The 25883-nt window shown below is 46.8% G+C and overlaps 1 protein-coding gene across 2 annotated transcripts in view; it reads left to right on the top strand.

Annotated features, from left to right (window-relative positions):
• The first annotated feature begins 598 nt into the window (after positions 1–598).
• Positions 599–25883, top strand: part of LOC146196740 (uncharacterized) — a 49027-nt gene continuing 23742 nt past the window's right edge. The window contains exons 1-5 of one of the 2 annotated variants that reach the window (XM_084598489.1): positions 599–859; positions 2685–2716; positions 20869–21157; positions 23546–23702; positions 25617–25791. In XM_084598489.1, the coding sequence (XP_084454615.1) occupies positions 21084–21157; positions 23546–23702; positions 25617–25791 (406 nt within the window). In that variant the 5' untranslated portion in view covers positions 599–859; positions 2685–2716; positions 20869–21083. The remainder of the gene's footprint in view (positions 860–2684; positions 2717–20868; positions 21158–23545; positions 23703–25616; positions 25792–25883) is intronic. The other variant, XM_084598488.1, reaches the window with a different exon arrangement.

The following is a 25883-nucleotide window of genomic DNA, read 5'->3' as shown; positions in this document are numbered from 1 at the left end:
ATCGCGCACACACGGACGCCACTTCGTTTCGCCTTCATCGAAACGCAGAGGTCGATTTTGGTCAAATTTGACAAGATCAAATTTTTGGTTCTGGGGTGTCAAAATTTGGGAGTGGTCCAACTAAATTTGAAGGTCATCATGGAGTTGACCATTCTCTAATTAGACTGTATACCTAATTTTGTACTATTACGGTTATTAACTATGCAATTTGACTAAAAAAAACTATGCAATTTGTTATCGACAGTTCGTGCGGGCACGCTCGATGACAGGCTATGTCCACAGCACTGTCGACGCACTCTGTTGACACCACTCATGAGCCAAGAAATGTTTACGGATTTAAGCAGTTACCGAACCGAATAATAACAAGGCGAACAAATTTACAGCACATGGGCGAACTGCTGCAACTGTCTGCTCATGCGTGTGTCAAGTCTACCGAAGATCGTTGTCGTCCAACAGAATGGCTACAGCCATATATTGCTCTTTAAGGTAGACATATCCAACAAGCGCACGAAAAGAAGCGCGCGAAACACAAACAGGACAGGAGACGGCAGATGGCGCCACGGAGCTTACTCCATACGGAAAACATCAGCGGATACAGGTCGCACTGCTCGCAACAGCTTCGCCCCGAGCGCGCCATTAAGCCCACTGCAGGGGATATGCATAGTTTCGTGTTATCATACATTGCGATCGGCTGGTGTCTTGTACGTTCTCGTAGCACCCAAAATACTGAAGCTCCCCGCCGCTGACTGGACACTTCGTAGGTTGAGTGATTTTGACTCCAGACATTTCTAAAGGCATATCAAGGGAAGATATATGGCCTCCAAAGACGAATCCTTCACCAAGTGTCTGCTGGCCTCTGGTAAGTACGTTTAGTGCGTATTCTGTGTTTCGATGTTTCAGTGTTGTGGACGGGACTCATATCGTACACCGCTTGCGCCTTGTCGGGTTGCGTCGATTTGGGCTTCAACACGAAATCTCGGCATACAGGTGCTACTAACTAGAAATCTCCAAACTAATGTCCCGGAGAACTCTAGTTCATACATTTTACTTTTGTGTGCAGAAAGGGCAGAGGAATATTGTACTATTTAAGCGCCACCGCACTGCCTTTCATGGTCAACTTGTCTGGATCTAGGGGGCCAGGGCTCACGCTCGAGTAGCTGCGCTGAGTTCCCGGGGCGACTAGAAATTTCGTCCATCGCATCCTCTCTTTAACTTGTCTCAATTTTCAAGTAGCCACGGAGCGTTCTTGGTATGGCTAGAAAGTTTGTGCATTGCAAGTCGTTGTAAATATTCTACAATATTCTATATTCCTTATTTGGCAGTGTGGTTCGAATTATCGAAGGTTACAAATACTCAGCTGAAAGCATAGTGAGCTGTCTTTCCGGCATAGTGAAGCGAAAAAGCAATATCTTACACAGAAGTCTGCTGCCATACGATTTGTCATTTACCGCTCGCGGTTAGGACTACGAAATTCACCGCTTCTTCGGCGCTGCGCTGTTTTGTTGTTTTGATGTTTTTTGTGTGTGCTGTTTTGTCGTTTGCTGTTCTTTCATGGCGCCGGTTTCTTCGCATTAAATGTCATTCCTTCCCCCTCCCCGACCCCGCCTTCAATAGGCTGGAAGGATTTAATTTTTCGCAGCAAAGCTTGTACAAGTAAAAACACAATCAACCGGTGAACATCTTACAGCTTCTGATCTGTATACCCGGGCGTGCTTGTTGCTGTATTCTCGCTTCTGTTATTTATTTTTTTCGTTCATTGCGGAAACATACTGTAACATTCGTTTTCTTTCGTGCTGCTCTTGATCCACTTGTGTATCTAACAGCGTGGAACTTTCTACCGATACTAAAACTCAGGAGGACTCATATTGTTCTTCTATGCCGGCTGTGACGTGATATTGGTACGTGGTGGTGACAGGGCAGTAGGCACAAAAGGAGAAGACAGGTGTAATCACACCGAAATCAACTCTTTATTGGGCTGACTTGCGCCCGCAAAAGGCGATAGCAACAAACGTGCTCTCTGGTCGTCGAGCTGAGAATTCCGTCGAACCCGTGAACGCTCAATTCAAAGTCGGCTGAGAAACATCGAAATAAAGCCGCAAACGGTGACTAACACAACCTAGAACATTGCAGAAACAAAAGCGAGTGGCCGGAATATTCTAGATACGTCTCGGGGCATCTTGTGCGACAAAGGAAGTGATAAAAGTGCATCTCGCGACAACGAGCATGAACAAGTATAGAATACAGAATCGATCCGCATGCCAGAATCAAAGTGATAAGGCCGCATGCTGGCGGCTGCTAAAAAACAACAAATAGAGTTTTGTATGTTTCGTGACAATAAAGGACCAATATTCTTTTCTCTGCGCACTTTAGCTACGGCCTTATGTTGCGTTATCGCTGTCAACGATCGCTAAAGTGCGAAATAAAAGGGAAAATGTTCTATGTAATTCGAGCATCTCCGAGCCTTTACCTCGCGGCTTCGTGTTCGCAAATACACCTACCTGCCCGCAGCCGCGCTCGCTGGAATTTTTGCTGTGCTTGCTCCACAGCATATTCATGCTACACTCGACGAGCACGTACCCGCTGCAATTGTTGCTATCGTGTGCAGGCCTTAATGCGCCAGTGAAGGTGAGATGGGAAATATGAAAATACCTTTTCGTAAGCAGTGGTTTCTTGTTTTCTTATAGAAGAGCGCACGGACACGCGACTAAGATTAGGGGTAAGTCTTTTCCTTCTTCTTAGGGCCGTGTCCATGAGCTGTTTTAAAAGAAAATGCATAACCAACTCACCCAAACTGCTGCTCTATATTTCTTTTTTTTTTTACGAATTCCTTATTTTCAGAGGCTGCTTCAAACGACCTCACCATATATAAGGGCTTTCTTGCTTCTCCCTATGCTGCTAAAGACAAATCATGGACGTTTTCGAATTCGTTCGCAGCAGTGTCTTGTCCAGTCTAGTCCTGTTAGTTAGGACTGTAGCGGAGGAAGTACGGAGCCTCTTTTACCTCACGCAGCATTAAAAATGATGCCTCCCGCACTACCGCTTTGATTGCAAGCTTTAGTTCTACAGTTTCAATTCAGTCCACTTTTCGGTCTTCAATATTTGACAAAACGAATTCGACCTTGCATACGAATGCGGTTTGTAACGTGAGACCGGAGCCCCGCAAGCGTAAACAAGCGACCGAGTCGACCGCTTCAAAGAACCGTGTTTAACGAAGGAAAAAATAAAAGAAACCATAGCGCCAAGCAAACGCTGAATTCGCGGAGCCCCTGTACAGCCTGACAGGAGGAGATCGTAACCATATATAGTTACGACGGCTCGCGTTACAAACCACGCAGCCGCGTCATAGTGCAGCGATACTGTATTAATTGCTATGATCAAAGACAAGCTTGACCGGTCTGTATCACGGAGTTTCAAAGTGCATTCGCTCGCTTACGTGCTAAGGAAACTTCGCCTGTATGTCGCATCTGCAATTTTAGTTAAACGTACGCAAACGCCGACACAACAATATCTCAGCCCATCGCAGCGTCATGAGGCGCTCAAAACACGAGCCAAATATTTGTGAACAGCCTGACGCTTCTTATTAGGCATAACACAGTCCGAAACACGGAACAAACCGAATAAAAAAGCTAGTGTGTTATTCATACATTAGCACAATCAAGAGTGCTCGCTCAGAGTCGCTCACAAAGGTTTGGCCAGTCTGAGGGGGAAATGGCCGGCCACTGACCGGTCTGCTTTTTCTGTAACGTGACAAGACCACATGTCATGATCGAAATGGCAGGCGCTGTCAACTCGAGCTTTGCCTTTGAGATGGGAAGGCAAGAATGGAATGCAGCTTTCCTGGTCTCTTCGGTCCCGAGGTAGGCACGTGGTCCCAGAGCCACGCAGGTACGTTCGTACGCCTTCATCAAAGTTGGGCGTTATATCTGGATCGCCCATGGCAACTCCGGCACAGTGCATCACGGTTCTCCTCACAAGCGAAAATGTAGTTGGCAGGGGACATGGTCGGGCACTGGTCGCTCAGCGGTTCCTGTAATGTCACCTCCCTTAAAGTTTGTTACCTGTCTTTGTCTTCCTTAAATTAAACGTACGTGTATGACGTCAGCAGTGACGTATGTGTCAACTGTTTAACAGTGTAAACTCGCGTGAGGAGCCGAGTGAATTCTGTGTGCTTCGAAAGAATGGCAAGCCTCTTTCTTCATCTCAACAAACGGCGTGGATAATACCGCGCGAGAAGGCAGCAACTACGTCGTCCGCGTTAAACATCTACGGCAATAAACTATACCAAACTAGCATTTTCGCTCGCAACACTAGGTTTAGCCTCCACGGTTTAACCAAGTTAAACATCTGCACTTTTTTATTAGTTGGGGAGTAGAAGCTGTATACGAATGTCACGTGACGCCCTCAACAAAGGTTAACAACAAAGGTGCCAACCCCACAGTTGTTCAGGCCTACGCCTCGCGAGAATGCCTCAACTCTATGAGATCATTCTTTTACATTGCCAGCACTCCGTGACACTCAGCAAAGTTAACGCGACGAAACTAACGGCAGAGACTACGCAATACTGCCTGATACTCCGGAAACTCCGCAGTTACCCAATGCCGGCATCCGTATTTTTCGTCGCAGTGCCGGAACGCGATACGGAGCAGAACGGATTGCGAAAGATTGCATGTATGCGCTTCAGAAGTGGCGGCACGTGCATAGCGGAAGCAGCATTAATAAAAAAAAACTGTAAGGTCTAGCTATGGCGTTATACGCGACAACTGCTGTTGAAGTTTTGTCTACCATGTCGGTAGAACAAAAGGATGTCGGCCTGTACATCCCAGATAGCCACATTTTTCCTGCATTATTCTGATGTAACCGCGTACTTGCGTTATTTTATATATGTGCATCACGGATATTTTGAAGTGTCTCCGTGGTAACGTTTTCCTTTTGCAAAGAACAGAGTTCAATCTTCTGAGCTCTGGCTGCCCAGTCGCTCAAATACGGGCGAAAATCTTTTTCATAAGGGAATTCCACATAAGCCACCTCTATTCAAAATTGTAGAAAAGGGCTTTAATTTAGGGCTCGCCATATCCACTGGAAGGTGCGTTTAAACACAATAAAACAATGCCACATTAGAGTTGCTTCACTTCCGGGCATTTAAGGTTAATACATGAGAGCGCTCGTGGTAGAGTTCCTTAAGTTGATTGGAACTGGGCTGACATTTGCTTTGACATCTGTAGTGTTAGAATTTACTTACTCGTGCGCCGGCAACCTTACAAAACTAGAATTGTGCTAATCTGTCTAAAGCGTAATACCTTTGCACACCGTGAAGATTACGAAGCAATTGATCATGGAAGCAGAATTCGAAAAACTGCATTCTCTACTGTAGAATAGGGCTTTATGCGCAAGATGTTAAAAATGTGTGGTCTGGGCATTTTAAAGAAGCCTAAAAAGCCAAATAGATTTTGTTCTCATGCCAGACATTGTTAGAGCAAACTTTTCCTCGTTAATGAACTTTGGTTCCTACACCGATTCCGTACCCGAACGGGGAATGTGAACTGGGCTTAGCTTAAGTAAAAATTAAAGTGTAGTAGTGCTCTCGTGTATTTTCAGCTTAAATATTTAAAAAAAATGAAAAAAAAAAAGAAAAGTTATTTGGGTATGGTATCGTATCGTAATCCCCAAATAAAAAGAAATTGTACGTTCGCTGTTTAAGCTCTCTGTGGAAACCACGCTGGATTTGTATACCTTTATTTACAATATAGACCACCGAGGTGAGGTGAGGTATAACTTTATGAAGGAAAAAGGGGATGGAAAATTGTGAAGTGAGGAGCACGTTAGCTACCTTAATCTAGTTTGCTGTTTCATGGACGACATGGACGATCCTACGCTGGACGTTCAAGGTCTCGTGGACAGCTCCATCTCTCACTGCTCGTATGTGTGTTCTGCATGAGGCAAGTAGTCTCGATTTCCTCCCAGGATATCGAATACACTGGGGCAGGCGCCATATCAGAGGCAAACAGAGCTGTAGCGCGTGAGGTATCCTACTCCTGACAAGTAAGCTAGGACGCGTCAGTTTGGAGAAGGCGCCGGTCATGGCCTCGGCTGTCTAAGCGAAACTGTTTAGAAAAATCTTGTGAACCAATGCTCCACAGTGAACTCTGCAAAAATAGAAATTTAGGGAGCCAATTATTCACTCGAAGTGCAGTTCTTGTTTCGAAGAATCGAACTGTTCTTCCGTGACAGCGTCTGTGCTGTTGTGTCCTCTTAATATACGTACAGCGAAAATAATCCCCTCACAACGAACGCAGCAACCATGTGGTGCCGATTCCGCAGTGCCCTCGCAATTTTATTATTATTACCCGCGGTAGCCCCCTCGGGACGCTCGGATCACCGCAAGTGGCCCTCTCGCCGGCACAGGAGCTACATCTATACGTCTGGCATAGCGGAACAAGTGAAGATCATGACAACTGGTCGATGTGCTGTCTAAAGGTTCTAGTTCTTCTAGCGGGTTCCACCAACAAAGATTTGGTTTTGTGGGGTTTAAAGTCCCAAAGCGACTCAGGCTATGAGAGACACCGTAGTGGAGGACTCCGGAAATTTAGACCACCTGGGGTTCTTTAACGTGCACTGACATCGCACAGCACATGGGCGCCTTGCTTTCGCCTCCATGAAAAAGCGGTCGCCGAGGCCGGAATTCGATCCCGCATCCTTGGGAACAGTAGTCGCGCGCCGTTACCACTGCGCCACCCCGGCGGGGTAACAAAGAGCAAAGAATATTTAAACTTTTGTCTACGCATAAAACAAATCCACTATTTGCATCAAAGAAATGGCAACGAATAAACGAATAGTTAACCCAAGTAGTGTTGGGCCATTTGATCACGCACGAAGCGATTTGCATGGAAATTGCAACTGGGAACTAAACAGCCTAGCAGAAAAAGAATTTTTCTCGAGTGCGTAGAAAAAGCAATACACGTTACGAAACAGACAAACACTAATTCATTGTTGTTGTTTTTTTCGGGGCCTTCAATGGGGCCACATGGCAAACCACGAAGTTTTAAAAAACGCACAACCACATAATGAAGTCCGCAGCTGACAGAAAGAAGCAAGCCCATCGATGCATTCTCTAAATGATGTTGTTCTGGCTGTGGGAAGAAGGACACGAAAATGCACGGGCCTGCTACTCGCTCTGTAGCTGAGCCACCTCCGCTGCCTCGTGCGGATAGAGAGAAAGTAGAGAAGAAAGAAAGAACCGAATATTGAGCGAAAGCAATAACTGCGGGTGAGCGAACAATCTTCTGCCCCGCAGTCAATAAAGAAAAAAAAAGCGGGGGTGGTGCAGTGGTAAGACCCCCGACTACTGTGCCGGAGTACCCGGGTTCGAACCCAACCTCGGCGGTTGCGTTTCGATGGAGGCGAAACGGAGTTAAATTGGTTCACAGGAAGGGAAAGGCGCAGTAACTGTCACACTTGCTTTGTGGACACCCGAACCGCGCCGTAGGGGAAGGGAGGAAGGTGGGAATGAAAGTGGAAAGAGAGAAAGAGGAGCCGTAGTAGAGGGCTACGGAGTAATTTCGACCACCTGGGGATCTTTAACGTGCGCTGACATCGCACAGCACACGGATGCCACTTCGTTTCGCCTCCATCGAAACGCAGCCGCCGCGGTCGGGTTCGAACCCGGGAACTCCGGCACAGTAGTCGGGCGTCTTACCACTGCACCACCCCGGCGGGGCCGAAACGGAGTGGCGTGCGTGTGCTGTGCGATGTCAGTGCACGTTAAAGAACCCCAGGTGGTCGATATTTCCGGAGTCGTCCACTACGGCGTCTCTCATAGTCTTAGTCGCTTTGGGACATTAAACCCCACAAAACCAAACCAAACGAACACTATTTTAATTCTTCTTCTTCTTCCCCAGCTCGCACATAAAGCCCCGCTTTAACCAAGACGTATGAATGTGCCTTAGTGACCTAGAGGGGTAACGAAATGCAAATGTCCTGGCAGGCTGATTCTAACATAAGCGCCCCATGTGAAACGAGAAACCCAAGTTGTCAGCTCCTGCCAGCCCACATATAAAGTCCCTCCCTAACCAAGCCGTATCAACGTACCTTACTGGGCTCTAGGAGTAACGTGAACGCCAGGGTCCTGGCAAGCTGGTTCTGACATAACCGTCCCATGTGAAACGACAGACCCAAGTTAGCAGCTCCTGCCAGCTTGGGGTCGTCTACGGAGATCGTCTAAAGGTCAAAGGTCAATGGTGGTCACCACCGTTCCATGCTGAAGGCTCAAAGTGCGAGCAGTATTGCTTTCGCAATAAAAGAAGAGGGAGAGAAAGACGCGCGCCTCAACAGCCGTCGTCCACCACCTAAGTGGTGGCGGGTGCAATGACGGCCTACAACAGATAAGATTCGGTGGCTGGCTAGCCTCCGCCGCAAGTGGCGTTGACCTACCGTCCCAGCCCTGTAGGGGCAGGGACAGCCACCCTCCACCACCTCCGGCTGATATACAAATAGCGGAAACGCATTGAAGCCACTTTGCTTCATAAAATTGTAAATTCGTGTAATTTTGTTCTCTCCTGCATCCACAAAGAAAGGTTGCCATCGCCTACTAATGTTGAACTGGCATAATATAATTAGCTATTGTGGCTAGCCTCGAAACGACCATTTGGAGCTCGGTGACCGCGGGCATCTTCGTGCTAGATTGTATGTTGTTGTGGCTATAGGAAGAAGGAAAAGAAAATGCACGGGCCTGCTACTGGCTCTGTAGCTGAGCCACCTCCGCTTTTTAAATGATTGATTTATAGGAAGGGAAAGGCGCGGTAACTGTCTCACTTGTTTTCTGTGGACACCTCAACCGCTCCGTAAGGGAAGGGAGGAATGTGGGAGTGAAAGTGGAAACAGATGAGGAGCCGTGGTGGAGGGCTACGGAGTAATTTCGACCACCTGGGGATCTTTAACGTGCGCTGACATCGCACAGCACACGGACGCCTCTTCGTTTCGCCTCCATCGAAACGCAGCCGCCGAGGTCAGGTTCGAACCCGGGTACTCGGGCACAGTAGTCGGGCGTCTTACCACTGCACCACCCCGGCGGGGCACCACCTCCGCTGCCTCGTGCAGACAGAAGAGAGAAAGTAGGTAAGAAAGAAAATGAAGAGGGAGAGATAGACACGCGCCGCAACAGCCGTCGTCCGCCACCTAAGTGGTGGCGGGTGCAATGACGGCCTACAACAAATAAACATTCCGTGGCTGGTTAGCCCCCGCCGCTAGCGGCGTTGACCTACCAGTCCCAACCCCGTAGAGCCAGGAACAGCCACCCTTCGGGAATGCAATAGCATTTTCCTTTTTAAAAAAAATCCTTTTCTTGTTTAGATGCACAGAGTAGCCCAGAGAAGTTTGAGTGGCGCCATCTGGCGGTCAGCTCAACGTGACTTCACGGCAAGGACTGCCCGCGCCGATCGCTCTGGCTTCTTCGCGTTGCCGCGTAGCTTCGAGTCTGCGGTCTCGGTTGTTTTCATAACAGCGACATGATTAACGCAGACAACACCGACCGAGTATCAGGTAAGCAAAATTATTCATTCATGATTCCTCTTGTTTCAAAGCTCGAAATATGGGCTCATCGCGGTGAGCCAAGTCGCACGTGTGCCCGAACGCTCACCGCGGCTGGCGCAGCTGTTGCCGTCGCCACGGCAGGGGCGGTATTACAGAACTGCGTTCAGTTGGCGTTCAGTTCGGAACGCTCTGTGATTGGTTGGAAGCACTTCCGCTCAAAGCCTCTCAGAAGTTGCCGTGACGTAAAAGTGTTCAGTTCCGATGCTTTGAGCGGAAGTGCATCCAACCAATCACAGAGCGTTCCAAAACTGAACGCCAACTGAACGCAGTTCTGGAATACCACTCCAGGAGCTTCGTGTGCGTCGTCCACGGAGTAAGATCCGTGGCGTCGTCCCTCGAAGCTGATGATGTCTACGTGGAGTAACTATTTCTATGGTTGTATTACGAATGTGTGGTGGTTATGTCTGTGACGCGATAAATTTGTAACGTTTTGCTGTGGACGTTGCTGCGGGCGTGCATTATGGACTTCGTGCTGTGACATTTCATGGATTTTTATTTAAAAGAAGCTACGGTTACAACTTGCTGCCTCATTGAAGCAGAGAAACCACTTTATTCAATGATTTTTGAAAACGTTATTAGCTGTCCTCGCTTGAAGATGTCATTCGTGCTGACCTTGATTCCAGCGTCTTTGAAAAGCTTCTGGACGTAACTCCTGGAAAAAGAGTGCAAGCTCTGCTAAAAAAAAACAACAGCTGCAGGTGAAACGGGCGAACTGTGTATAAAACTGTATTACAAACCTTCACAAGTTACTGTGCGTTGGTCAGCGCTATTTGCTGGGACTGGTTTTCTGGGCTTTAACGTCCCAAAGCGACTCAGGCTATGAGAGACGCCGTAGTGGAGGACTCCGGAAATTTCGACCACCTGGGGTTCTTTAAGGTGCACTGACATCGCACAGTACACGGGCGCCTTGCTTTTCGCGTCCATTGAAAAGCGGCCGCCGAGGCCGCGATTCGATCCCGCGTCCTTGGAAACAGTAGTCGAGCGCCGTAACCACCGCGCCACCCCGGGGAGGCTATTTGCTGGGACTGCTTAAGCACTGAGAAAAACAAAACGGCAGAGTTGTTATGGCGTTTTGTTTTTCCTTTGATTGGAAGCTTTCATACTTTGGCGTTTCTTAATCAAATCTTTCATCTCCTTAGCTTACCGGTATCCTCTCTAACTATCCTACCGCCTACTTCTACAGCGCACCCAGTTGTGATATCAGTGAAATTATTGCTCATTACTTCTAGGCTAATGCCGTCATCCTCTGTTAGAGCTCAATATCTATTCTGTAGCGAGATCCTGAACTATTCTTCCCTTCCCCTCACCGCTAATTCTTTGATGGACTTCTATCTTACTAATTCGTTTCTTTCTTTCTGTCAACTGCCTGGTCATCATAACTACATGTGGGTGCATAGGCCTGTACAACTTTCAGATTATACCGCTTATTCAGCCTGATTACGATGTCTGCTACCCTCTCATTAATACTATAGAATTCATCTATATTACCCGTATATATTTATCGACAAGAAAACCTACTCCTAGTTCTCGCTTCTCCGGTAAACCTCGATAACACAGTACATGCCCATCCGTCAGTACAGTATATGCCTCATTCGGCCTCCTAACCTCACCAAGCCCTATGACATCCCATTTTATACCCTCTAGTTCCTCTAACAGCACTGCTAAACAAGCTTCCCTAGCTAGGGTTATAGCGTTAAACGTTGCCAGGGTCAGTTTCCAATGGCGGCCTGTCCAGCGGAGCCAGGAATTCTTAGCACCCCCTGCTGCGTCACAGGTCTGACCGCTGCCGTAGTCAGTTGTTCCGCAGCCGCTGGTGACTGAACGCCGGGGTTTTATAGTTAATCATGAGAAGTTGTGGCCAATTACTGCACCAGGATGGCCAACTCCTGTTCTGGTAAGGGAGTGCGTTGCCGGAGGTGTTCACCGGCATCAGGTCACACCCCAAACCTGTTTATGCAATTCCATCGACACGCGGATTTTTTTTTTTATCCGGTGGAGAATTGCGTGAACCCCAGTCCTCTTGCATGCGTTGCGGATCTTCTACCTCTACGCCACCGCTGCACAGCCAGGACGTGGGCCCGTCCAACTCGGACCACCCTTACTCTTCTCCCGTCTCCTTCATCATACCGGACTCCGTCATCACGCGGTTTAATCATGAGCGGAGGGTTTTGTTGCGAAACCTTGTCCCCGACATTACTCATCCGATCCCTTCCGGCCTTCCTCGTCCTGCCCAAGCTCTAACTCACAAGGCGCGAGCCAGTACAGCGTACACACCGGACATCTTGAGTCAATGGCGCCGAACCAAGATCAGCTGCCCAACTGCCCTGCTGACTCCGTTGACCTGCAGCACTTGATCTGGACCTGTCCTGGCACGGCTAGCCTCCGCGCCCGCTACACATCTGCTCACCACATTCATACTTGTGAAGATTGGGGAGCCCGCCAATAACAACGCCAAGCGCAAGCTTAGTGCCTTGCTAGACCTCATGTCGTAGTCTGGCGCCCTCAACCTCACCTAACCCACCCCCTTTCCCTCTAGGCCTCAGGTCATCCACATGAATGAATGAATGAATGAATGAATGAATGAATGAATGAATGAATGAATGAATGAATGAATGAAGCCACGCTACGCTGAAGAGCCGACTTGGTAGCCCATCTTCGCCTCGCTTATGGCGTCACACCCCCTGTTAGACTACAGGGCACCTATTGGGAGAAGCGCGAAACGCCCGGCGTAACTACCGGACCACGCTACGCTGAAGAGCCGACTTGGTAGCCCAGCTCTCGCGCTGGTATGACGTCATCTGAGCCACAGCCACGGTGCAAGATATATAGGTGGGGACACAGCGTACCGCGCCGGTTCCAGATAAAGTCCCCTAGTTAGTCTAAGCCATACGAGATGGCAGTTCGCTCAGCGGCCTGTGACGTTGTGGGAGGCACTGCTTTTCTATGGTGAATACATGCTTTTTGAGAGCCATTTTCTCGTAAACTGTGACCTATGATGAGAGAAAAATATTTTTATCGCGTTGTTTTTGTCTAGGTCCATTAATCAGCGCAGTTTTATAAATCTGTTGCTTCGTGAATGCTTAAATAAAAGCGCAAAAGGCGAATGAATTTTCGCGCGGAATTTGAACCTGCTGCACGCATAAGCGGCGGCACTTTGACAACAAAGCATTAACCATCAGTCGTTTCATTTGTTCTTTGACTTTACAGCTTTTGTTCGCCCATCAGTGTGCCCGCTCATCCTTAGTTTGCTCCTTACTTTATTCCTTCAATACATCAGAGGTCCTCTAACTGGATTCTGCTAGCTCCCACTGAATTCCCCCCTTCCTCTCACTTCCTCTATACCATTACTTCTCTTAGCTTCTTTTTTCCTTTCCCTTATTCTTTTATCCTCAGGGTATAGGGTACCGTACAGAGGGGAAGAGAATTTCACAATGAAAAAAGAACACCAAGTATAATTTATTCAATACAAAAAAGTAGAGGTAAAATTACAGTTAACAGCTTTCTTGAATCTACGTTAGAGATTGGCGAACAGTAGTGTGATGTGGTGCGCCAAAGCCGCATATAAATCAGTTGAGGAACATAGACAGATAGATCGTGCAGCCGTTCGTGCAGTCGGGATTCGTGCAAATATAGAAGACAGTTGAGCTTGCTTGAGGCAAAAAAACCTTAAATCACGACAGCATTTGTGACGTTTTTCGTGCACATAACAAGTCCGTACTGTTCCTAGCTTGCTTATCCCATTCTTCCACTCAGTTTGCACGTTAGTGATTTATGCGATAGAGAAGCGGTACGGGGCGCTGTTGCATTTCCTTGATTAAGTGGTTAAGAATACACTATGAATTTTTATATTTTTCTCCCATTCGCCCAACCGAACGCAGGATTCGCTTTCCCTGCTCTATTTACGCTATCCAAAGTGACAAAACTGCTTCCCCGGCGCCTTCAATTGAATAACGATGACTCAATGGTTGAGTAATGTAGTACTCACTCCCCCATATTTCAACATAAAGTGCAACTTCAACCTTTTATTCACTTCGTTGTTAGGAATATATTACGTCAATAGTATTGACAAGCCAATAAATTATTGTGGACCTCGCTTCTGCACTGATGCAGTGGGCACGGCTTAAGAATAAAATGCTACGGTGATGCTTCTGGCGACGGCGGGGAAACAGTTCGGGCCACGCAAACGGCTCACGCAGGAGAAACGCGCCGCGCGATATCAGCGGGTTGCTATCGCAACGGCGTTGTCGATGTATGTGTTTTTTTCTTCCAGCGAAGATTCACCGCTACATCGACGCTGACGCTGCGATCAGCGGCCCGGTTCGTAGGAGCGTGGCTGGTACCTTATCTGGAAACTTGCGTCCAGTACTTCGCCCGTGCTGTGTCCCCACCTAAATATTCTTGCACCGTGGCCACAGCCAATACAGGACCCTCGACACGCAACAGCCCATTCTGGCACATCGTGCGTTATATCCGCACAGCAAGAGGCGCTGTGTCACTTCATATAATTTTGAAATGAGGTGCTCCCAGTCCAGCCTGTTACATTTCGAAACTTTACAGAAAGATTTGTTTTTATTTTTGTAAAAATATATTACCATTGAACACTTCGAGGTTTACTCCTACTTTTCCAATTTCGTGTTTCGTTTCTTTGCAATGTAACTTTGCTCCTTGACAACTTTCGCTGCAACTAGTGTTGACTTGTAAGATCATAAAAGGGATCTCTCCATAAATAAAATATGCTCTACAAGCTCTCGTTGCTTCACTGAAAGAACCTGTCTTTATGAACAAAGCTGCTTCTTGCAAAGCACGTATACAAGAACCACCACTAGCGTTTGTTTTTTTTTATTTTTTTTCACCCTTTCAGGGGGACCCATTTGATCGAATAATGTTTTCGCCGAAGTGCGAACACAATGCTGTCTCTGACGCACGCATTCCAGAGCTCTGTTCATGTTATCCTCAGTACTTACTCCAAGCAGCCCAGATGGCTTTTCGCTTGTCTGTGCAGACCACCGCAGAAAAGAAAGTCTCGAAACCGAAACTATACAATTCAAACTGCGTTTCTGCTTCGCCAGGGAGGTAGATAGGTGCAAGTATACCTTCGCACACTGAGTGCTCTGACCTCAGACACAAGTCGTTATCTCGGTGTCAAAGGATGGAACAGCGTGAGATAAAAAAGATGAGGCAGTTGACGTTGGCTTGGCTCTTATCTTACTGCTGTGTACATTACGGATGCCTGTATGCGACACAACTGCTCCCTAAAATCGCATCGCTGCTTGCTATAAATAGGTTACCGATGATGTGTGCTGCAAGCATGCGCTCACTGCAGTCGCTTCTTTTTCTTTTCTTTTTTTTTTTCGAAGACTTGCCATGTGGCATAGGATGGGGTCGTCCTTAACTTAAAGTAACTCATGGAGTCTATTATAATCAAGAAACTGAAGCAAGCTGCGGCTCTTAATTTTGACCGTTAGCCACAAGTGCAGGTCTTCCCCCCTTGTAGCCGACAGCTCAACCTCTTTTAGCCTTCTATTCTTCATGGCTGCATCCCTGGGCATATCCATAAAAGGTGGTGAAGATCCACCTTGGCGGCCGGCCTTGGACACTTCCTTGAGAACCCCGTCACCGACGGGGTAATGGCCGCCCCAGCCCTAATCCTTGGAAGGAACCCTTCCTGCATTCTCGTTAGGTTATGAGGAAGGAGGCAAGTGCGCAGAGGTATTAGGGCACGTGCACCTTTCTTACAACAGATACCAGGGTTGGGAGAGCGGAGCGGGGATCATATAGGAGGCTTTTGGGTGAGGCACTCGTGCAAGGGACTTTGTGTGTAAGGTTGCCTCTTTTGATTTTCAATGTTCTGAACGTTTTTTATTGTTTTCTTATTAGAGCATATATCTCGTGAGTGCTGCTTAGGGTTTTTGTAAATCTATTGAGTTGTTTGAAGCAGCTCGGACGTCGACTCCAGCTTGCGCTCCAGCCTCTCCACCTTCTGGAAGAGTGTCGCCGCCGAGACACCACCGCCATTTTTTGCTGAAAAGTTGGTGGCGGTGACATTCTGCACACAGAAGGGAACGGAATTCTAATAGCCGCTTGAGAGTCGGTGTAAATGACCCCTTCGCTTATAGGACGGTATGGCATTTACAGCCTCCATAGCATTGCGTATAGCATACATGCTCCATTACAAGTGAGTCCGGGTGGTCCGTTACGTACTCCCTATGTGTGAATAACTGTGCACGTGTGGGGCTGGTAATTGCCGTTCTTCCACCACTTTGAATTACTGGTGCGTCTCTATAAGCTATACATATTCCTGGGCTTATATCAACCACTGGGCGTGTTGTTGGCTGTAGCTTACGATGGAGGTTAGTATTCTTGTTAGTCATCATTGTTGTGTAGATCCAGAGAGGGAGGTCAATTATTTTCGCTTTCTGTGTTGTCACCTCATTGTATACGGCTGCAACAGGCGCAACATACTTTCTGTTTAAATTTTTTGCTTCTTCTCTCTGTTGGATAATTTCCGTCAGAGTATTCAACTGTGCATATATTCCTGAAGTATCCCAAGTAGCACAACAGCACTGGACCAATACCGGCTCAGCATTGAAAAAAAAAATTGACACAAATATCGTAACTTTATTGGCAGTCGACCCCAAATGCAGCTCGGCCTAATATATCGCCGGGCTAAAAACAGATCTAGGACCTATGTTCAGTCATTGAAAAAGCCGGTATAGACAATGTTAGTTTTCCAGTTTCAAACCGATAATTATATATATTCCTATATTGACTGGCTGTTCTATATTGGCAACCCAACCGTGTTTGTCGGCTATCGTAATATTTACCATCGGATGTTCTTCACTAGCTTCTGAATATTTCCATGCTCTGAAATTTATGGCACCGCAATATTTGTAAGCCAAGCCTTCCCACTGGCTCATAGGCTCATATTGTTAGTATCGGGATTTATATACCGGTTTCATGTTTTCTTGCCAATCCATTGCTTGGAGGCATTCACATGCATAGAGCTGTTTGTGCAACTTTATTGGGAAAATGCGCTGGAGCCAAACCAGAAATATGTATTGTGAATGCGATTTCTTCATTCAGTAATAAAAGAGCGCGCATTTCGTCCAGAGGTTCGAGTATAATAGGGTGCGGAAGTTGGGACCGGTGCCAGGCTCACAGGAAGGCCCAGTGGCGATGTAGGATAAGCAGCGTCTGTATTTAGGTCGCTGGTGAATGTGGGGTTTCCAAAAGGCGGCGCCGTTTGTCCAAGAGCAGGGCAAGGGGCTAAATGGTGGGCAGTTCCAAAAATGCCGTCTGAGGAAGCTCAACCAGATGTCTCCTTTAGCCTTTCCCGCGGTCGATTACTCCGGGAATCCATCTGATAATTTCAACACCTGTATTTCAGCCATGTCGATGTCGTCCTTGTAATAGAAATGAAATCTGCGGAAACAGAGAAAATCAAAACAAATATACAGTTAGCGCAACTCCCCACGCGCAGTAATCGTGTTATAGCTCCGTCAGGGAGATCTCAGCAGCAGTCTACTTGTCACAACCTTGCAGGGCGGCTAATATATGCTTACTCATTTCCTTTTGCAGCGAAGTTTCTAAATTTATAGTCACACTACCAGGGATATTTTTTTTTTTTTTTTGCGTTTTGGCGTTATAATGGCAGCACCGCATGGGAACAATGATCGAAATATGAGAATCTCGTAGCACAGTAAGCATCAAGGAAAGTTCGTTTCTTGCAAAAAGCAGCCTTGTGCAGCATGCAAAAAGCATGCGCGTGCGAATTTAGCAAACATATCGCGAGTTTACATTCATGCTTTGCTTCCGCTAATGCACAAAGCGGAGAGCTTTCCGGCTTAAGAGCGAGCCATTTTGAACATCGCGCAACCGCAAGCAATTTGTGGGAAGAAAATGCATGACATGTTGACGTAATTTGTTTCAGGCTCATGGCAAATTTCGTGTGCAGCAACAACATTTACGGTCTTAAAACACGTGAAAAGGTCCAAGAAGGAATAATTATTGCGTAGTTTCACAGACAAGAAACACTGAGACAGCTGGACTGCTAAGAATCGTTGGACACCCGTTACGCTTTAAAGAAGAGTAAAAGCGCTATTGGAAGGCACTAAGCGCTGGTCAATTAAAGAGAATGCAGAACTGTTATAAGCTGAAGTGAAGTATGACTATTGCTTATGTAAACCATCACCTACTACCGCTCCACACAGCTCCAAGTGGCTAAAGACGTTTCTTTCTCTCATCACGACATCGGGGCTCATTATACTCAAGGCATTATATTGAAGTCGCCGGAGTGATATACAGCGCAGTTGGAGATGGTGCTGACCCTGAAAGCAGAATTTAAGATCAGATGGGCATTGAAACCTTTTTAATTCCAGAAAATCGTAATGTTTACTTAATAACATCTGCGCATTTTTGGAGCTAACTGCATCTGTCAAGAAAGCAAATTACTATAATAAACAATAATATAGGGTACAGGAACTAGAGCACTAATTTTGGCATCAAAAGTGACATACTCCCAACTAAGTCGGCTGAGGCTGAGCGAAAAGTAACTCTGTCGACCATCGTTAGCGATGACCTTTATGTTAGTGGCGTAAAATCGAAAAACTGCTCCATACCGCTTGCTTTTGTACGCTATATCCTGCACAATGGCGGGCTTAGAACGCAGTATGAAGTCAATTTCATTTTAGTCTACCCGTTAGGACATTTCCATGTCCACTTCCGGTTCTTCCGCTTTCTGAAGAAGGCGTTCATGATTTGTAAGTTATTGCGCTCTGCAAACTCAACCAGTAGATCCCTCTCGCTATTCCTAGTACCAATGCCATAGTCACCCACTGCCTGGTCTCTGCCTGCTTTTTCCCTACCTTGGCACTGAAGTCGCCCATTTGTACAGTTTACTGTGTGTTTTATTTCCACATTGCCAATTCTATATCGAAGCTTTCAATTGCCTGATCGCCATAACTACATGTAGGTACAACCTGTACAACCATCAGTTTATATCACTTATTAAGCCTAATTACAATGCCTGCCACCCTCTCAATAATGCTATAAAGTTCATCTATACTTCCAGCTATATACTCATTGACAAGGAAACCTACTCCTTGTTTTCGCCTCTCCGGTAAACCTCGATAACACAGTACTGCCCGTCCTTCAGTACACTATATGCCTCATTCAGCCTCCTAACCTCACAAAGCTATACCATTTCATACCCTTTAGTTCATCTAACAGCACTGCTAAACTAGCTTCACTAGCTAGGTTTCTAGCATTAAACGTTGCCAGGGTCAGTTTCCAATGGTGGCCTTTCCAGCGAAGCTAGAGATTCTTAGCACCCCCCGCTGCGTCACAGGTGTCTGACCGCCGCCGTGGTCAGTTGCTCCGCAGCCGCTGGTGACTGAGGACCGTGGTTTTATAGGACTAATCATGGAGGTTGCGGCCAATCACTGCACCAGGGTGGCCAACTCCTGTTCTGGTGAGGGAGTGCGTTGCCGGAGATGTTCACCGGCATCAGGTCGCACCCCAAACCTGTTTGTGCACTTCCATCGACACGCGGATTCTTTTTTATCCTGTGAAGAGCTGCGCAGCACAGGGATTCGAACCACGGTCCTCTTGCATGCGCGGCAGACATTCTACCTCTACGCCACCGCTGCGTCTCCTATCATAACCTCGCACAATTATAAAATTTCGTTTGTGATACCAACAATATAACCAACACTAACTCCCCCCTTCCATTGAGTCTATTTGTCCAGCCTTCGCGTAATACTAGGCAAGCACCTAACGGTAATTTTAACCTTCCCAAATGTAGAAATGTAATGGTGAGCGACTGATGGAGTTCAATGGTGTTAAAATATGGAATGATCGAATTGCCGATCGAGGATAAAAACCGCCCTAAATTTTAAATTGACATGTAAACGGTATCACCAATCTAATCAAATTCTGCCTGAACTTCTTTCTAGTGAATTTCACATTTGTTACCAGGCGTTTTAAACTTTCTTTACAGTGCTATTTATTACTACGCACATGCCGTTACACGTGCGTAATAATTTTTGTCAGTATCCTATACTTCGTTTGCACTTTATTGTAACCATATTCTTCCTTAATCTCTTCTTTTCATCATGGCAGTCGAGTTTCTTGTCGTTCTATATTCTTGTCGAGTTTGTTTGGTATACAAAATCATGTGGGTTTTTTGTTTTACTTGCACTTTGTTTTTGTAATTTTGCAGACTTAAGCAATTATAGCAGTAATGTTGTGTTGATATCATCATTGTTCCTTTCAGCCCTTGATCCTCTGTGGCTGAACTCGACTGTAATATTTGTATTTGGACCGGCCACTGGCCTTCGGAGCTATTGGTCCACACTGTGTTTGTGCATATTATTTGGTTCTGTAAATAAAGGTCCTTAGTAAAAAGGAGCAATTTTGATGGCATAAAATTAGACATGTTTGGTCCGCTTCATCCGTGTGCTACAGGCTGCCATATAAAATGAATAAATGAATTGAAGTTATCATTTTGTGGGACACAAGGTATATCCATTTCAAATGTTCCTTATGTCACAACATAAATAATATTTTACGGCATTGGTTCTCTCTTATATCACTGCCTTGTTGAATGCACTATACTGACAAATGTGGGCGTATTTTCTTCGTCACGTGGCAAGTCATTTGCATATGCCAAGGAAAGTACCCCTCCAACTTGGTTCCGCTTCGCTGCAATGCTAATTCGAAAAAAAAACGTGCTTAAAAAGTTGTCCAAGTACGCCAGCTGCACGGCAATCGATGTCCCACTGAAGGTGTGTTACCTGCAGAAGGTGTATACCTCCTAGTGTCACGAGACGTCTCTGTCGAGGGACTGGGAGGGGCCGACAATCAAATTCTGAGACGACTCCAGACGAACACTTTTCTCTGTCCAGTAATCGAGAAAAACTTCCGACGGTCAATAGGTACTTCATACACTATTGGAAGACAGCTGACGTCTGCCGCGCGGTGCAGGCGGGCCAACTAAATCCGCCTTTTACCGTCTACCCAAACCCTACTAAATATGAAAGGAAGCGACTTTGTTCGGCTGCGTCGACCTTCAATCTCATAAGGCCTTGGTCTCGAGGGCAAAGGTGGGTGCTACGTCCAGTGGCGTCCCAGATTGAGGATGCTACGTAGTGAGTCGAACCTCTAGTGAAGCTCTCTCCTCCTATACCACACAATAAAAATTTCACAACTAAGTATGCATGACAAAACAATATTTACATTCAGTTTGAGTGCTACTGTGGTGTTGATACTGTCGCAATTGTGCAGGTGCCGCTACCAGCAAGACACCCTTCACGGACAACACGGACGTACTGGACGTGGTAGAATTTCCATGCCTGAAAGACGAAGACACGATAGAATTTCTGCGAAGCCATGGCCGCGTGGTCTTCTTTTCACGTGGCCCGCCCGGTTCAGGCAAAGGGCCGGTGTCCTCGCGGCTGCACGAGCTGTACCCGGGCAGTCTCCTGTACTGGGCCGACCAGATGTTCATCGGGCCCAACGCTCGGATAAGGACGAAGGAGACGTTGCAGGAGTCGCACGTAGTCTGCGTAGAGAAGTATTACCATCACGTTTGCTTTTTCTTTTTCTGGCACAAATATCGTTAGCAATGGTCCTGCCATAGCTAGCTGCCGTTTCGCTGTATATGAGGCCGCTGCTCGAAGCTTTGCCAGGGTCCTTGAGTCTGCACTTACCGCTATGGCTCACTGGCTTCTTGCCACGAGATCATGAGTTCGGTCTCACTTGCAGTGGCCGCGTTTACGCAAAGGCGAAATGCAAAGGACTGGTTGTGAGACTTTTTGCGTGCTAAATATCTTAAGTGGTCGAAATAAAATAGTGTAGTAAGCATGAGTAACTCCGTTCTGTTTGATTTGGCTCATAAGCGTTTTATATCCCAAAGCGTCTCACGCTGAAAGCGCCGTAGTGAAAGGCACCGGAAATGTCAACTTCCTGCTGCTCTTCAACGTCCACTGACTACTTACTGTACACGGGCGCCTTGCTTTTCGCCTCCATTGAGAAACGGCCCACGCGTCCCGAATTGAGCGCGCCTGCTGGGTTCACAGCCCCGAGGCGGGTAACCCCGTCTTGTACTATCGAGAGTAATTGAAACGCGAGAACGAACGCGGCGTATTATTGTACTGGGCATGGGGACCTTGATTCGCAACCGGTTCACAAATATTTACTTCGCTGGCTCCACAACACGCAAAAAAAAAATCGCAATAACTGCACACGCTAGTAGAAGAAAGAAAAACAAATTGTGCCGTATTGTTCAAAGCCAATGCTCGCATTCCACTGCTGTGTGATGCTAAACGAAACATCTGCAAGGTCTACAGTGCTGTGCAGCTTTATCTAAAGCGCTTTGAAAAACTGTTCCGTTTCAATCGGAGGCTCGCCCGCGGTGAAACCGCACGTAAACCTTGCGTAATGATGTCCCGTTTTTGACTAGTAAGTCTGACAGTAATGCTTACTCAGTTTTCCGGCTATGATGCGAAACCAGAACCATCTGCGACCAAATTTAGCAAGCGATCGAAAGAGGCCAACGGCATGTTTCTGGCGAATGGCAGTGGTGGAGCCATCTGATATCGCTAGGGGAAAGCGCTGCGACTCTAAAGCTCGAATGCTCCGAGGTAAGCGCGGTGGTAGATTTTCCTAGTGATGAGATGGTGCCGCCACTGCTCTTCGCCGGAAACTCGGCGTTGGCGTCTTTCGCTCCCTCAACCTTGTCCCAAGCAGTTGTGGTTTCGCATCATGCGCGGCCAAACCAGGTCAATCTTACTAGACAGTCTTACTAGGCGACGAAAAAGACAACTATGTACAATCTTTGTGGATGGTTTAACAACAAACAAGCCTGTGTGGGTATGTGCCATCAAATAAAAGGGGAACAACAACAACAACAAACGACCCGAAGGTTGAGACTAACTAGATATTTTCTCAAAGCGGTGTCTATGAGGTTGCAGAACACTGTACATAGAACACTACAATGTACAGCCAGGCACCAATGTGGAGAGACCAGGTGAAACACTACGATTATGTTTTTCTTTATACGAGGGCACACCTGATGAAAGGGCTCTGCAAAGCAGGCACTTATTTCAGGGCCATGCAATTATCGAAGAGAGACCCTGCATCGTCACAAAACGCTGCTATGCAGTTTTCTCAAACCGCGTGGTCTCTGCACATTTGCAATGACTGTGCCTTTTTAGTGCGCTATGGTGTCGCAGAAAGTCCCTAATAGCCGGCCCGTCCGTTTGTGGTCACCGCTAGCTGCCTCGCTCGTGGAGAGGAGGACAGCCAGCGCGAAGTGAAATTTGCCTTACTTTAAAACGAGTGGAATAAATATGGCATCAGCCACCCTGGCAAAGGGTTTAACTGCACCCACGCTGGGCATTTTACTTTATCATCTTCATCAACTTCCACCTGTGCGTAGTGAATGCAAATGCCCATTTCGCATCTCTCTCTTAACTGGCATCAGGCGGTCCCATTTGTTCATAGTGCGCTACCACTAAGAACACCACTTACAGATTTCGGCTATCTTTACCGAACGCAAAATCAAACGGGGTGGCATTGGGCCAACATGACTAAATCGGCAGCAATTGTTTTCCTTTCCCCATCGAGGACAGATTTCCAGATGAGCGACGTCACACTGGCCATCCTAATTGCTCAGGAAATGCAGCTGTGTTGCCGTCGTCTATACCATCAACTTTTTAATTAGCTACTATCAAGTGCTTGGCTGCGTTTAAGAGTACGCGCGAGCAGCCCTGAAGACACCCCGAGAAACGCATGTGGGTCGAGCTTAAAAGGTCTGTGTTGCGCAAGAATGTTGTATGGGGGTCTGCCGTTTGGGCAGCTCTGGCGTGTCCTATCTATGTGTGTTCTTGATTAATATCCTTCTCAAGAGCCCAATGCGGTCTCGCCATTTACTCCTTTCGCTTCCTTGTATTCGTTGCAGGACAGCTCAGTATATGGAGCAGAATGCGCCCATTCTTATCATCAGGAACTCCAACATAAATGTGCGGGAAATCAGCCCGTATCTGCAACTAGCTGCCACTCATGGCTACTTAGTGGTCATCCTTGATAATGAAAAATATCTTACTTATGAACCCCAGGTAAGTACTTTCGTGTAATTTTTGTTGGTGTTTTGTATTTAAATACCTCGCACGCGACTGAGTCCCAAACGAAGCATCGAAATTGCCAAATTCCTGCACCGAAGAGGAGCAGTTTCTTTTCTGTCATCAGACGCACTTCTCTGAGCAAGCGCTGAGTGGTCATGCTGCACACCGAGCTTCGATAAGAACAGCCTAAAATTTCTCACCTAGGCTATAAACACGGGGGCACGTTCGCGCAGCATATAGACTTTATTTTGCTGCTAAGTTGGTTATTTGTGAGAGCGGCTGGTCGGACTCTTGTAACATGGCTTTTTTAGCAAGAATAAAATGGCGCAACAAACACAAAAGGACGAAGCAAAGACGAGACACTACCGGCTGTGGTTGTGTATGTGTTGTCTCGTATTTTATTTGTTTCGTCCTTCTGTATTTGTTGCGCGAATATTTTGTTTTATTGCCAAAACAATACTGCTAGCAGTTTGAGCCCTCAGCGTGGAACGGTGGTGACCACCATTGACCTTTGACCTTTAGACGAACCCCGTAGATGATCCCAAGCTGGCAGAAGCTGCCAACATAGATCTCTCGTTTCACATGAGACGGTTATGTCAGAATCAGCCTGCTAGGACCCTGGCATTCACGTTACCCCTATAGGCCACTAAGGCACGTTCATATCGGTTGGTTAAAGCGGGGCTTTATATGTGGGCTGAGGAAGAAGAAAAAGAGAAGAAGAAGAACGCTCGGTCACCCACAGCTAATGCTTTCGCTCAATATTTGGTTCAGCAGCGTTGAACCCTTGTAATTTTTTTTTTTTGCTCTCGCTTTTGCTACTAAAATATTTTGTAAAGTGCAGATTGGCTTTCCTGCTCACACTTTTCTCGATGTTCTTTTTCTCGATGTTTTCTCGGCAATGCATGGTTAAATGAAAGCCCAAGCGCCTTCACATCCATAAAAAAGTCTAGTTTAAGAAAGCAGTGTATGGGGAAGCCAACAACACGAGCCATCTTCCCGTCCTGCTTGCCCTAGCTAAGGTGCTGCCCACCCACACACCTCCACACTCGACCACAATCTGGCCACCTCCACCCTCCTGAAAAATTTGTTTGAAGGTTTGGCTTAGAGTAAAAGCATTCCGCATAGTAAAAATATCAAAGCGATCAACGAGGATAAATGTAGCTGCAGTATTGTCCCTTCATATGTAGGATCATACTGCTTCTCTGTATGGCAAACGTTATTGCGCGCTCTACTCTCTATACAGACTTCCAACTTTCCCAATATAGCGTACTGTTAGGTTATATCGCTACAGACGTGGATTCGTCCATCGAAAGAGGTGGTTTGAATAAATTGAATAAAAATCAAACCAATGTTGAAAAATATCACATGTTCGCCATTCATGCTGCTCTTCTCACTGGACCATTCGTTATAGGGGCTTTCTTTTCGTGGTTGCACATAGCTTGAGAGATGCCTAGAAATCGTCATGCAATGGAGGATGCTGCTTCGCGGCTTCCTGCTCGTGAACGAAGGTTTCAGAGGTGCTTTAATTGTGCTATATTTCTCCACACACCTCGCATTATTTCTTAGGTGCCTTCCCATCACGGCAGTCTGCGCCGTGCTGCTCCAACAAATAAAACAAAATGTGTAAAAACGCAAAACGCTGTAACCTGATGAATAAAGAAGTAGCGCAACCGTGACGGAGACCTACAAGCACTCGCACAGCACTAACTTCAGGCAACGTTTTATTTGGGAATTGAAAAAGGTGGCTTTTTACCAATGTGTCACTGTTTGACCAGCAGTGGGGAAGCCCAGACAAGCTGCCCAGCGCATACTCTAGCAGGTAGCTTTCTATATGCAGCTAGGAACTCGCAGAAACGAACATTCCTTCGGGTGCATGTTCACTTATATTTCGTATACTCACACATGCAGGTGCTTGCAGGTACTAACACCAAGGATCTGGGAGTAAGGTACATGGTGAACAGACTCAAGCAATGGGAGGATGTGCACCCCTTCGCGATGGGCTGGTGCCCAAAGCCGCGAGACGCAGCGTGGTTATTGCGCCGTTACAACGAGATCGCTGTCAACCTCATCAAATGCAACAACCGTGAGTAAAAGCTGCATATGTCTTAGTCAATACGTGACAATGGTGGGCGATGGAAGGTTGCGCCGGACACACTGGAGAAGGATAGGAAGATA

Source organism: Amblyomma maculatum, chromosome 3 (genome assembly GCF_055883805.1).
Source record: "Amblyomma maculatum isolate TAMU_Amacu chromosome 3, ASM5588380v1, whole genome shotgun sequence".
Taxonomy (NCBI): domain Eukaryota; kingdom Metazoa; phylum Arthropoda; class Arachnida; order Ixodida; family Ixodidae; genus Amblyomma; species Amblyomma maculatum.
This window is presented reverse-complemented; position numbering and strand designations above follow the sequence as displayed.